The sequence below is a fragment of the Triticum dicoccoides genome, chromosome 5A, assembly GCF_002162155.2.
Source record: "Triticum dicoccoides isolate Atlit2015 ecotype Zavitan chromosome 5A, WEW_v2.0, whole genome shotgun sequence".
NCBI lineage: Eukaryota > Viridiplantae > Streptophyta > Magnoliopsida > Poales > Poaceae > Triticum > Triticum dicoccoides.
This window is the reverse complement of record NC_041388.1, coordinates 28,510,253-28,525,608: the sequence shown is the minus strand read 5'-3', so window position 1 is coordinate 28,525,608 and position 15,356 is coordinate 28,510,253. Positions and strand designations below refer to the sequence as shown.

At 43.1% G+C, this 15,356-nt stretch overlaps 1 protein-coding gene across 2 annotated transcripts in view; it reads left to right on the top strand.

Annotated features, from left to right (window-relative positions):
* LOC119298898 (noroxomaritidine/norcraugsodine reductase-like) overlaps positions 1 to 506 on the top strand; it is a 2,667-nt gene extending 2,161 nt beyond the window's left edge. Inside the window, exon 5 of one of the 2 annotated variants that reach the window (XM_037576203.1) lies at positions 66 to 506. In XM_037576203.1, the coding sequence (XP_037432100.1) occupies positions 66 to 230 (165 nt within the window). In that variant the 3' untranslated portion in view covers positions 231 to 506. The remainder of the gene's footprint in view (positions 1 to 65) is intronic. The other variant, XM_037576204.1, reaches the window with a different exon arrangement.
* Positions 507 to 15,356: the final 14,850 nt, after the last annotated feature.

Below are 15,356 nucleotides of genomic sequence, written 5' to 3'. Positions count from 1 at the left end.
TTTGTATTTGTTACCTTGCCTGGTAAAAAGATAACAAGTGATATATGTTGGATCGAATTTAACAGGTGGATCCAAAGGTCATAGAAAATACGTTGTTGAGAACTCCGATGCATCGGCTCGGTGAGCCAGTTGAGGTGGCGTCGATGGTGTCGTTCCTTTGCATGCCAGCAGCTTCATTCGTCACCGGCCAGGTCATCTACGTCGATGGGGGCCGAACCATTAGTGGCTAATCAATTATTCCAACCTACTTTAGTAACCGTTAAGCTCCTCTCCCGGTTGACCGGTGCGAACAAAATTAGGTTGTGTTTGGTTGTTATTCTAAAAAAGTTATTGTGAGTTGTGAGCGGTAAGAAAGTTATTATAAACCTTCAGCTATGGAAAAGCTGAAAGTTGTTTGGTTGAGAGACAACCATGAAACTGTAGATTTGGTTGTAAATTGGAACACTTCTTTCAAGTTCTTGCTTAAAATTTCTCAAAAACATTATTCTCAACCCTTCTTAGTTAAATAACCTAAGGTTTGTTCCCATTTTCAGCCTCTTATTTGAATATTTCTATGAGTTCCTTCATATGTGCATCATCCCTCAACGCCTTCTTAGCCATACTTCAGTCAAGCAAAAAACAAAATTCAATACAAGAGCATAGCACAACTATCAAATCTGCATGAACATAACACTACTAGCATTGGATGCTACCGAAACACAAGTTCAAACAAAAATTTGTGAACATTTACCCATGGAAACATTACCACAAACACATATCAAACACAATCCACTCACACATAATGTAATACCCACGATGCGGCTATATCTCCCACGTGTCGGAGCACGACTTAGAGGCATAGCCGTATGGTAAGCATGTCACAAGAGGGATAATCTTTACACATTCCATGTACTGAATAAGAAAGGGATAAGGAGTTGACTTACAATCGCTACTTCACACAATACAATAAATATAGCATTACATCATCCAGAATACAATCAGGGTCGACTACGGAACCCAAAATAAAAGAAGACTACTCCTAATGCAAAAGATCCCCGATCGCCCCGACTGGGCTCCACTACTGATCAACTGGAAACGAAACAACACAACGAACCCGATCTTCATCGAGCTCCTCCTTGAGCTCGGTTGCGTCACCTGCACGGTATCATCAGCACCTGCAACTGATTGGTAGTATCTGTGAGTCACGAGGACTCAGCAATCTCACATCCACGAGATCAAGACTATTTAAGCTTATGGGTAGGAAAGGGTAGTGAGGTGGAGCTGCAGCAAGCACTAAGCATATATGGTGGCTAACATACGCAAATAAGAGCGAGAAGAGAAGCAAAGCACGGTCGTGAACTAGAAGTGATCCTGAAACTACTTATGTTCAAGCATAACACAAGAATCGTGTTCATTTCCCGGACTCCGCCGGAAAGAGAGCATCACGGCTACACACGCGGTTGGTGCATTTTAATAAAGTCAAGTGTCAAGTTCTCTACCACCGGACATTAACAAATTCCCATATGCCCATAACCGCGGGCACAACTTTTGAAAGTTCAAAACCCTGCAGGGGTGTCCTAACTTAGCCCATCACAAGCTCTCACGGTCAACGAAGGATATTCCTTCTCCTGGGAAGACCCGATCAGTCTCGGAATCCCAGTTACAAGACATTTCGACAATGGTAAAACAAGACCAGCAAAGCCACCCGATGTGCCGACAATCCCGATAGGAGTCGCACGTATCTCGTTCTCAGGGCAACATCGGATGAGACTAGCTACGAGTAAAACCAAACCTCAAGCTTCCCCGAGGTGGCCCCGCAGGCAGCTCGGTTCAGATCAACACTTAGACAAGCACTGGCCTAGGGGGGGTTAAAATAAAGATGACCCTCGGGTTGGCCGACCCGAGGGAAGGGTAGGTGGTGGTGAGGCAAATGGTAAAACCAAGGTTGGGCCTTGCTGGAGGAGTTTTATTCAAAGCGAACTGTCAAGGGGTCCCCATAACGATTCCATGAAGAAGACAAACGGACTAAGTCGAACGAATCCTCACAAACGTGACGTTATCGGAGCTAACACGAAGAAGCAACACCGGAAAGAAGCAAACAACATAGTAAACAACCATCACATAAACATGGCATGATGCACAACCAAGTATGATGCATGTCCGGTTTAATGAAGCATGGCATGGCAAAGTGCAACAAATAACACTACAAATTAATTGGAGCTCAATATGCAACGGAGTTGCATATTGAAGAAAACACCACATTACTTATTTAGTTCTCTCTTGTTTATGTACCCAAAAATATTAAATGTTGATTAACATGGCAAGAGGTGAAGAAAAATAAAACTACCTATCTAGGCAAGTTTAAATGAGGCCGGAACAACAAGCAATAAGTCCTGAAAATCCTCATGTGCATATTAATGGATTTGGTACTGTTCTGCCCTAAACACAATTTTAGGGTTGTTAAACATGCAAAGTGATGCCACCATGTTAAACTAGACATTTTTCTACCCCATTTACATATAAAGATTACTAAATTTGGAGCTACAGTTATTTAGCTATGAATTAAAGCATTTTAGCATGACAATTAAGCAAATACATGCAAACAGCAGTTTAAACATTTTAGACACAAATGAAAGTGGCATATTATGAAACTACACAAAATTCTAAGCATTTTTCATATATAAATTATTTTAATATGATGCACGGTTGGTGAGTTATAATATGCATGATGTTGGAGGGCTTTTCTGCAAAATTGGTTTACACTGGATAATGTCTAAAATCGTAGGCAAGAAAAAACACATCTCGGGCCGAAACTGGCAGGCTCGGTAGTGGAGAGGAGAGGGAGTGGAGAGGGGATGCTCACTTTGGGCCTCGTGGGCCGTTCGGTGGAGAGGCTGGCCGGAGCCAGGCCTTGCTGGAGGATGCGGCCCACGCGGGCACGAGGAGGCCGGCTCGGTCTCGCGGAATCCAGACGAGCAGGGGCAGCGGTCAACGAGCGAACGGAGGTGGACCAAGCTCGTGGAGAGGAAGCGGTCAACGAGAGCGCTTGTTGTCTCGTCCTGTCGCTCGAAGCGGGGAGCACAATCAGGCGAGGCGGATGCAGGTGGTACTCCGGCAAGCGACAGGATGGAGAGGGGTCGTCGTGAGAGTTCGGGGTGTCTGTCGATGAGGGAAAGGCTCGTCTCACTCGCACAGAGGCGAGGCTGGCAGCGGCTACGCTAGAACGGGGGACGGCGGCGCCCTTCGCCGGATGAGGACGACGGCCGGACCAGGGACCAGGCAAGGCGCAGATCCGGCAAGGCGGCTCCATTCCCGGTGGCATCCGGCGGATTTGGCGAGGTGGCGGTCGTGCTCCTTCAGGCAGCCTCCAAGGCGGCGCTGCGTTGAAGACAGAGAGAGATCGTGAGGGAAGGGGAGAGAGGGCTTCAGCGAAAAGGGAACTGGGAGAGGGAGTAGAGGCACGGCCTGGTGGTCGAGGACGCTAGCAGCGGCGTGCTGCGGCGAGGGACTTCTGGCGAGGAGGGATCGGGCAGCAGGCGCTGGTAGGAGGCGGTGTGGTGATCCAGGAGGTGCTCGGTGGTTGGTCAGGTTTGCAAATCGAGGAGGGGCATTGACTGGATGACTGGATCGGGAGGAGATGAAGCTAGTTGGTGGAAGGATCCTGAGGGGGATTCGGTGGAGTGGCGGCGGTGACGAGTGGAGGATGGGACAACTCGCCTAAAATTTAGGGTTGCCCTCTTATATACGTTGTTGGGTTAGGTTGGGGGGTATTCGGTCCGTCCGATCGTAATCGGGCGGTCGAGAAAAATAGGCTAGGGAGTCCAAACAGAAAAACGGAGATGTTTTGTAGATGTTAGGGGATGATCCGGATCCAACAGTGACGACTGCCCGGGTCGGGTCCGGGACAGCTTTCGAACGCGCGCGCGAGGAGGGGTCGGTTGGAACTTGTGGGCTGTGCAGAAGGGCTCGGGTTGAGAGAAGAGAAGAGAGAGAGAGAGACCCGGCAGCAGTTTTCGGAGACCGAAAATGTCCGACGTTTTGACTGGCTATATTGCCGCTATAATTTAATGGTTGGGCTATCAAACGGACTTTGAATGCGATGAAACTTGACAGGCGGTCTACCTACACTATAACAAGACTGCACGCCAACTTTCAACCCATTCCGAGAACATTTTCCGGCCACTTATAAAATAATATTTCGGACATGCCGCGGGCGCGTGCGAGTGTGGTTGGACTCAGAACGGACAACAGACGGAACTAGGAGACCCGGATGAATGCAAGTTTTGAAAACATGATGATGCAATGCACATGATGACATGACAAGATGCAACACGCAAGCGAATGACATGGCAACGACGGCGAATAACTGGGAGACACCTGGCGCAACGGTCTCGGGGCGTCACAACACTCCACCACTACGAGAGGATCTCGTCCCGAGATCTAGGATGGCACCGGAGGGAAAAAGAAGAGGAATAGAAGAGGTAAAACAAAGTTGCTTCTTGACAAAAGAGTGAAACCAAAGAACCTTAGAGGTTGAACAATTTTAAAGAAGAAAACAATGAAGATGACCAAAGTTGAAAACACTCCGTTAGAAAAGAGAAACAAGGAACATTACTAGAGCCTTGTAGGTTTAAAGACATAAGAAAAGGGGTTTCGATGGACAGGAAGTACATGCAAGCACTCCAGTCGAAACGAGAAGTACAAGGAACGATAAAGGTCAATTACGACAACACTCCGGTAAGAAATGTTAGGCAAAGAATATGAGCTAGGCAAAATGAAAGCACTTTGATGAGACTCTAGTTAGAAGAGGAATGATAGACATAACACTCCGGTTAAGACAAGATAGAGAAGGGAAAAGAATGATATAATTTGGGCAGCACTCTGACTATAAATGGAAGGAAATGAACATGAATTTGACAAGATGAGAGGATACTTGATGAAATTAACAACACACTACCTCCAGAACAAATGAATGGAAAACTAGATGGTAAGAAAGATTTCAGACGGCACTCCGGTTGACAAGGGAGGTAAAACTTGACAAAATGGGAAGAACTTGAAAAGAGGGCACGACACTCCGGTTAAATGGATAAGCATGAAAAGAACGCGATCCTCACCATTCGAGATGATGAGAGAAAAGAGCAACATCACAATGCCTCCAAAAGAAAGAATAGAATGGAATGAAATGAACGGAGGGAAACACGATCTTGGGAGAGCACGCTTACAACAAATGCTAGAACGGAGTTGTTGGATTATCAACAACGAAAAGCATAAGCTTGATGTGGGCTTATGGAAGACATCTCAAAATTATGAGGTGAAATTCTGCCACCAACGGAAACAATGGATTGGATTGATATGAACAAGGAGACGAGAAACTTATTCCACCGGGAGGATAAAAGAAGAACTTGGGTCATAGGTAATCACCACAATGAGCAACTTTTACAAAGGAAGGCTTTAGGTGAAATCTATACCAAGATAATTCCAATGAAGAAAATGATGGGTTTAAATATCTCATTCTTGTGAATGAAGAATGATATATTACCACCTCAAAAGATAAGGGAGAACAATTTCACTCCGGATTGCAAGATGAAGAATGCTTGAACTCCTCTGGAAAGAATCTTGATGAACGTTTCGAGAATGGATTAAGTCCTTGATGAACCATCATGTAGAGCCTCCATGAAGAACTCCGGTAATAAAGAATGATCAAAACGAAAGAAAAGAGAAGTTGAAAACACAAGGTGAAGCCTTGTAATGATTTAGATGGATCTTCGTGGTGATACCATTGCGAGAGCTTGAAACTCCGGGAAAGAAAAGATGACACAATTGAAAACCGAGAACTTTGATGAACCTCCGGAATAAGGAATTGAATTTACTCGATGAAACAAGAATAAGAATTACATTATGCTTATCCATCACCAATTTAAATTGATGACAAGCAACGGATTTTGCATACTACTTATTCTCGTAAAAAGGATTAAGATAGATATAGCGCCAACTTGGGAAGGTCTTCAACGAACCACCGGAAGGGTTGAAACAAACGAATAAATTGATATGATAAACGAAGGAAGAAGAATATTGGAAGAACCATCGTAAGACTTGAAAATGAAAGTAGCAAAGACACAAAACACCGGGAAGAATTAGAGAACGAATGAAAATACTTGAGAGAATTTAGATACATAAGAACGAAGAGATCGCGAGCTGATTAGAGAATATTTGAATGATGCACCGGTAAGATTTGGAGAACGAGAGCTGAAAGCTGGAATGAATAATCCTGAAATGATGGCCTTCGGAGAATCAAACTGAAAGACTCTTGAAATGCTCCGGATGGATGAAAAGAATTCTCACAATTGACAACCAATTATGAGAGGACGACATCAAGCTAGAACCATGAATCTTGAAGAGAATGGAGCAAGATTTGGAGGAAAACTCTTCTTCAGACTTTAAATGCAGAGAATGATGATGAGAAACACCACCAACTTGTTGAGACACTTCGGAATAATGAAGAATAGAAAGGTTGAACCAACGATGAGAAGAATTTGAAAGATCTTGGAGAAAGACATTTGATTGATGACAATTCATTCTTACGTCAAACTTGGAAAAGAATTTGAGAAGCTGCAGGAAAATTAGAAGAGTCAGGTAAGATCCTGGGAAAAGACCTGTGGGTTAGGGCCCACCCAAAAAAACACCATTGAACGATTGCTTGAAAAGAGAGATTGCACCGGTTGAATTAAATGGCTTGAATAAGGTAAGACCTCGAAATAGCTTGAACGGATGCAAAGTGGAAACACGAATCTTCAAGATATCTTCAGCGCTCTGGAACAATTGAATAGCAAGCGGGGAATGATTAAGAGGTGCACCGACATAAGAAAAGCATTGGGCAAAATGAAAGGACTATGCTCAATACCAAAGCTTGAATTGAATCCACTGGAGAAGGAAAAAGAAACAAAGAATGATGAACTTAAAGCTCCGTTAGTATCTTCATGAGAATCACCGGGTAAGAACATGAAGGAAAAGAATGGAGAGACTTCCATCAATAAAATGGATAGTTGATTAAGACATCTGATTCCTTGAAGGAAAAGGGTGGGAGGGCGGGAAAAACAAAGACAACTTGGGATGAATGAAACAAACACCGTTGAGAATACTTAGAGTTGATCTTGCGAATGTTGAAATGATCGGATCCACTTGAAGAGAAACACGCTGGTGAAAAGGATTGACATGACAATCTCGATTATCATGAAGGATTAGTATTTACATAGAAATATGAGAACACCGCTTAGGGAAGGTATGGAATCAGCAATTGACTTCGAAGCAACTCGAATACCACAACTCAAACAAAACAAAGATTGGCTTGCAGAATAAGCCGGAACAAACATATGATAGAGATTTCGTCCGAAGTTTTCGTGGTGGGGCCCACATGGGCTCGATCGTACAACACCATCATGTACAAGGCAGTGCACATGACATATGAAGCGTCCCCGAGTCAGCATAGCCAAGGACTCTTTAAGACACAATGAGACCACTTTAAAACCAACCGTGGATAGGCGGACCACTAGACGTCGAACCCCAATATCATATCATACATCTGTCAGAAAGATATCCTACGATATACTTGAATTCCCACTTATAAACTCCCGAAACTTTCTGGTTATGCAATCAGGTGTTGGGGATACAGGGGAAGCATAATATCTCACCCAAAACTAACAAATCCTACATCTAGCTGTATCCATCCTTCAACACATAACCAAGAAACCTTCGGAAATCATTTACCTCAACCTTCGAAAAGCATCTGTTATACGAGTTATGGCAATGCTCCCGAACTCCCGCCCCAGTACTGGGTGGCGTCGAGGTTATCTCACCAACAACCGCATAAAAGAGATTTTCGATGTCGGTGAAACTCGGGTATTCCAGAACTACAACGATAAAATTGTGACGACAACACCTAGAAGCTCAACTCCCCGGGACACTGCCACAACCCCTAAATGTCAGGAGGCACCAAGAACAATGTTCTCGTCACAAAACCATCGTAACACTACAAAAAAATACACTTCCGTGATGATACGTGTTTGTCACAGTAGGTTGCGTTTTCTGTCATGCATGTACATCCATGGCAAATTTATGACAGAATCAAGATAGTCATACCTGTGCTGTCGTAGAAGTGTTCCATGACATTGCCAAAATTATCATCACGGAAGTGTCCACTTCCATGATGATAAATCGCGCGTCACAGAAGTGCTTTCGTCAAGGGTGACCGACACGTGGCATCCACCGTAACGGAACGCCGTTAAGCTAATCGGATTTTAGATCCGATAACCCGTTAACAGCCACGACCAATGCCGATTTTCCACGTGTAAAATTCTCATTGGCTGACGGATCCACGCGTCAGCTCCGAGTTGGCACATGTGTCACTCATCCAACGATTGAGATGGGCCTATGATATGTTGACACGTGGATCGGCCCAAAAGTGGCCCACAAAGATTAAATGGGCCGGCCCAACCGAAGGCCCATAAGATTTAGCGGACCATAATGGGCCGGCCCAGCTAAAGGCCCACAAAATTTAGCGGACCATAATGGGCCGGCCCAGCTAAAGGCCCACACAATTTTGCAGACCATAATGGGCCGGCCCAGCTAAAGGCCCACAAGATTTTGCGGACCACAATGGGCCAGCCCAGCTAAAGGCCCACTAGATTCTGCCGACCATAATGGGCCGGCCCAGCTAAAGGCCCAACATTCTCTGTCAAATTGGCCCGTCAACGGCCTGTCCTAAACTTGTCATCAACGCGGCCCATGGTCACTTCTAGCCCATTAACAGTCCGCTAAGTAATTGGGCCGAATTACGGCCCGGTGTATTTCCGACCTGTTAAAGGTCCGACTTCATTTGGGCCCATTTACAGGCCATCAAAACTTTCGGCCCATAAACGACCGTGAAGGATTTGGGCCATATTCAGCCATGTCTAACATTCCGCTTGTTAGAGGCCCACTATAGCTTTGGGCCACTTTCGGCCTGTTAATGCCGGACGTAAACCATGGGCCATATGTGGCCCAACGTTATATCGGGCCCATTAACGACCCATATAAAAATGACGATAATCTAGCCCGGCCGTAGTTCCGGCCTGTTAAAGGCCTGTGTATTAGGTCGGCGCATTTATGGCCCGTCCGAATTTCGGCCTGTTAAAGTCCAGTGGGTTATTTGGCACAATCAGGGCCCAATCTCACTTTCGGTCTATTAAAAGCCCATGTATTTTATGGGCTCGAGATATTTACACCTGTAAACGGCCTATTTTTACTAAGGGCCCAAATTATGTTTAGGCCTGTTAAAGGCCCACTATGGGCACAGGCCTACCAGAAAAATATGAAAGCTTATGCTGATTTAGGCCCAGATATTTTTAGTGGGCTACATGCCAATTTCGGCCCATAATCGTTTTTAGCCCAATTGGAATGGGCCCGACGAATGTTGGCATGTTGGGCTCCTACGAAGCTTTAGGCCGAATACATTACTAAGATAAACCTACACTATACAAAAATAGCGTCGTAATTACTGCAGCCTGAGGCAACATCATAAATGTTGTATCATAACAAAATAAATTCCAACCATACAACAAAAGTCCTATTGGCATAAAGTTTACAGTCCTTCCAGATAAAAAGCACCATCAGATGTATAGAAGCACAGATCATTTGACCTGAGTGCTAATGTTTCAGGCTGTAGAATCTGCTGGAGCAGCACGATCTCCACCTTTTTCCGCCATTGCTCTTGAACAACGAAGCGATTGTCTGATAGTTTGGTTTCAAAACCATTCATATCTTGACGACATTTCTCAACCACTATTCTTGTTTCCGAAACAACGTCCACTAGGGATTGGACTTGTGTCTGGAGCATAGATATATCACTCTATCTAGCAGGAAGATTTTGTTCAATAGGCGATTTATACGAGGTTACCTTGACAACCAACCCAGAATTACGCAGGAAGGTGCTTTTTGCACTGTTAGTGGAGACATACTGACGCACTGCAGCAAGAGGTGACACTGTGCCTGTACTAGCCTCGTCACCTTCAGGTGGTTGTGGCTGTTCAATCATTTGTTCCATAGCTTCCTGAAAGTTTGAACTTGTAGATTAGTGTACCAGATAAGTTACTAATGAGACAAAAACAAACAAAGTAGATTAAACGTTTATACATAACTTATTTTGGTGAACTACTGTAATACATTAACATGTATTGTAGTGCCAACTACATAATAAAATCACTTTCGGAACATATGTCCATGTAGCATGCCTACTGTATTGTCTATTTCCTCACATTCGTTGACATCTAAGGATAAAGAGACATGGTTTAAAGTAGGATGAACATAGTATGACATCATTCATATCATGGGCAAACAGATATAAAACAAACAGGCTATTTTATCATTGTGTGCGCACGTGAACATAACAACTAGATTACAGATGAAGACCAAAAGAATATCCTTCATCTCTTTTAAACCATGTAAGGTGAAATGATACGTTAAGACAACTGTGAATAAAAGTGAACAGAGTAACTGACATTGGCTGCAAACCAAGTAGTTAAATGAACACACCATAGTACCAATCAGTTCAAGGCAGGAGGAGTAAGGACTTACAACAGCGGCTTGAACTGGTGTGCTCATGCCCTTCATCTTGCTGGTGTGGCAATCCTTGAAGATTTGCACTGCATTCGATTCAGGTTCTTTTTGGTCCGCATGGGATTTCCTCTGTATTTGGAACAAGTCAATATAGATACGATAATATGGCACAAAAAAGAAGGAAGTAGCAGCTATTTACAAGAGCCTCACAGTGTGCAATATAGCTACGAGATCCTGTGATCTGTTGGAATTTCACTTTAGAACGGTTGGTTTTGTTCTTCAAACAGTTAGCCTAGAAGAAGATACACTTGTAAGGCACATACATAAATACAAGTTCAATATGTGGTCTGATCAAATACATATAGCCTACCTGATACTTTGGATCAGACCAGTGTTTAACGAGGGCTGTCCAGTCTTCATCTGTAATATATTCCACTGGAGATGTTTGGGCGATTTCATTGTTAGCCTTGCCTTCAAAGTGAGATTTTCTAAGGTGGTACAAATACTGTCGCAGAGCAGACTGAAAAACATGAGTGCATGCTTGTCTAGTTGCATCATCTTTCGGATCCAACTTGAACCTCATCTGTTGAAAAAAGAATGTGAGTCTTATTAGGAGGAAGCTAGAAAGTATGGGACAGAGCAAGACAATATTACTAATTGTGATGAATAACATTACTTACGGATAAATGGTCAAGGAAGGTGTTAATTTGGGTATTGTCTTTCTCATTCCTGTACTGGATCCACGTTGGGAGGATACGCGCATGACACCTAACGGCAACGGCTGCCTCTGATACTAACTTGGCTGACTCTGTAGCATCACGTGGCCTTTTTAAACCTGCCTCAAAATGGATCTCCATTCTTCCTCCTTTAGATTTTGTTAATCTGTCAAGCATTATCCCTGATGTCTGTTTCCGCTTGCGCCGTGGTGCTAGTTCAACAACGAATATGGAAAGTGTTAGTGTACATCAAACTGTGAGAGTACATATAAAGGAGCATGCAACTGCAACTTGACTCGGTCAGGTACCGTCTTGGTGTTTATGCTCACGAGGTTCATCTGATCTTGCCAAGTCCTGTTGTGTCAGCAGTGCTTCGGAAGTAGTGTTAGGTGTGAAGACAGCTTGGGAACTGGCCAGTTCCGGAGCAAACGAATGAGTAACTGGTTGAGATGCTGGTATAGTTGAAGCGGATGCTGCAGCTAGTGGAGCAGGTGATACTGTGTTTGTAGATTTAGCCGGTGGACTTGGACCTTCTACTGCACTATAAGTACCAGCAGAATCTCGATGGCAGAACCTTTTCCGTTTCACCCGACGAGTAACAGCACTCCCTACTATATTATTTTCCTTGCTCTTTTTTGACTTTGCCATGTCAAGCTGTACCCACAACACAAAAGAATAAAATCACTCTTCAGAACTATTGATGCATGATACAGACAAGCAATACTTTGATGTAAGACAACCGTATGAGGATGGAATATGTAAGAAAAACATGACGGCATGACATATTCACAGCTACGATGTGCAAACTAAGCAGAAGGATTTTCAAGAAAATAGAAGTAATGCAAGCTAGACACCATATGAAAGATGCAACCAATATTACTCTGCCAAGTTAAAAGTGTCTTGTCATAAGTGGCAATTCGAAAAATTAGAAGCAGTACAACATAGAAATCAATGCAAGATGCAACCACTATCAAACTTCCATGTTAAAAGCGTCCAATCATGAGTGACTGATGCAGGATACACAACAACAGTAGTTTGATGTAAGAACATGGTATGATAGATAGATGCAGTGTATTCTAGACACAGAAAGCCATGTCATATGCACATGTATAACGTATAAACTTAGCAGGTGCAATTTAATCAAAATAGAAGAAATATAGGCTAGACAACATATACAACATGAAACCAATTATCACACCGTCAACTTAGAGCAAGCACCCGCGATGGTGGAGTATGGGAGATGAACTCATCATGTAGACTTGGGACTTCAACTTCATTAGCAGTAGCAGTGGCAAATCTAGAGAGTCTCTGTTTGCGTCGGTGCGGAGGACCGCCAACATCTCCTAACTTACTCTTTTCCTTCCTATTTTCTGATATTGCCTTATGAAGTCAAAACCACAAGAAGATGAATAAAATTAGCTCTGCATAACTGGTTGATGCATGATACAGACGAACACTACTTTGATGTAAGGCAAGCGCAGGATAGGAGGATGGAATATATACAAAAAGACAGCATTTCATATTCACACGTACGATAGGAGGATGGAATATGTATGAAAAAACAGTAAGCGGAAGGCATTTCAAAAAAATTAGAAGAAATGAAAGCTAGACACCATATGAACATGCAACCAATATCACTCTATCAGGTAAAAAGTGTCTCGTCGTAAGAGCCATTTCAAGAAATTAGAAGCAGTACAAGCTAGAAGACAATGCAAGATGCAACCTACATCATAGTCCCAAGTTAAATGTGTCTTATGGGTAAGTGATCATTGCAGGTATAAGTTGTAAGCTATGCAGATGCAATTCAACATAATCAGAAGCAATACAAACTAGACATCATATGGAAAACGCAACCACGTATAACAGTTCCAAGTAAGAGCAAGAACCTGTGATGGTGGAGTAGGGGAGATGTGCTCATCATGTACACGTATGTTGTAGAAACAGGAACACATGTCATATTCACAGGCATTATGTGTAAAGTAAGCAGATGCAATTCAAGTTAGAAGCAATACAAGCTAGACATCATACGCAACATGCAACCACATATAATAGTGTCAAGTTAGAGCAAGCACCTGTGATGGTGGAGTAGGGGAGATGTGCGCATCATCTACACAGCTACGTTGACTGTCCAACCTTGTGTTGTCTTGCGAATCTTGTTGGGAGGATGGCGGAGTAGAATCTGTAGAGACCCCCTGTTTGAGTTGCTCTGAAGGACCACCATCATCCACTGCCGAACTAATTTCCTTCAGCTGTAATGATTTTGCATTGTGAAGTCAAACCGATAAGAAAAAGGAATAAAATTCACTCTTCAGAACTCATTCATGCATGATACTGATGAACACTACTCGGATGAAAGGCAAACACATGATGCGAGGATGGAATATGTATGAAAAATAGGATGGTGTGACATATTCACACCTATGATGTGGTAACTAAGCAGAAGGTATTTCAACAAATTAGAAGCACTGCAAGCTAGACACCATATGAAAGATGCAACCAATATCACTCTGCTAAGTTCAAACTGTATGGCGTTTCAACAAATTAGAAGCAGTACATGCTACAAATCATATGCAAGACACAACCAATATCACAGTGGCGACTTAAAGGTGCCTTATCATAAGTGACTGATGCGGGATATGCAACAATAGTAGTCTGATGTAGAAACAGGAACACATGTCATATTCACAAGCATTATGTGTAAAGTAAGCACATGCAATTCAACAAAGTTAGAAGCAATACAAGCTAGACATCATACACAACATGCAACCACATTTAATAGTGCCAAGTTAGAGCAAGCACCTGTGATGGTGGAGTAGGGGAGATGTGCTCATCATCTACACAGCTACGTTGACTGTCTAGCCTTGCATTGTCTTGCGAATCTTGTTGGGAGGATGGCGGAGTAGAATCTGTAGAGAACCTCCGTTTTAGTTGCTCGGAAGGACCACCATCATCCAATGCCTTGCCAATTTCCTTCAGCTTTATTGATTTTGCATTGTGAGGTCATACCGACAAGAAAAAGGAATATCATTCGCTCTTCAGAACTCGTTCATGCATGATACTGACGAACACTACTATGATGAAAGGCAAAGTCATGATACGAGGATGGAATATGTACGAAAAAATGGACGGCTTGACATATTCACACCTATGATGTGGTAACTAAGCAGAAGACACTTCAACAAATTAGAAACACTGCAAGACACCATATGGAAGGTGCAATCAATATCACTCTGCCAAGTTAAAACTGTCTCGTCATAGGTGGCGTTCATCAAACTAGAAGCAATACATGCTAGAAATCATATTCAAGACGCAAACCAATATCACACTGCCAACTTAAAGGTGTCCCATCATAAGTGACTGATGCAGGATACACAAGAAGAGTAGTTTCATGTAAGAACATGGTGTGACAGACATATATAGTATGTACCAAAAACAGGAAAGCATGTCATATTCACATGTATCATGTGTAAGCTAAGCAGATGCAGTTTACACTAATTAGGAGCAATACGAGCTAGACACCGTATGCAACATGCAACCAGATATCACACTGCCAAGTTAGAGCAATCACCTTGGATGGTGGAGTAGGGGAGCGGAGACTTGGACCTTGTAATGCACTATCAGTACAAGGAGAATCGGTACAGATGCTCCGTTTACGTTGCTGCAAAGGACCACCATCATTTCCTTCCTTACTCTTTTCCTTCCTCTTTCTTGATTTTGCCTTGTCAAGTCAAACCCACAATAAAATTTGCTCTTCAGAACTCATTGATGCATGATACTGACGAACACTACTTTCATGTAAGGCAGCCGCATGATAGGAGGATGGAATATATATGAAAAACAGGACCGCGTGACATATTGACATGTATGATGTATAAAGTGTAAACTAAACACAAGGTGCTTGAACTTGTTAGAATCGATGCAAGCTAGAAACCATATGAAAGATGAAACCAATATAACTCTGCCAAATTAAAAGGGTGCCCTAACAAATGTATTTAACCAAATTAGAAGCAATACATGGCAACAGGCTAAAAATAATATGCAATATGCAACAAATAAAGGTGACTCATCATA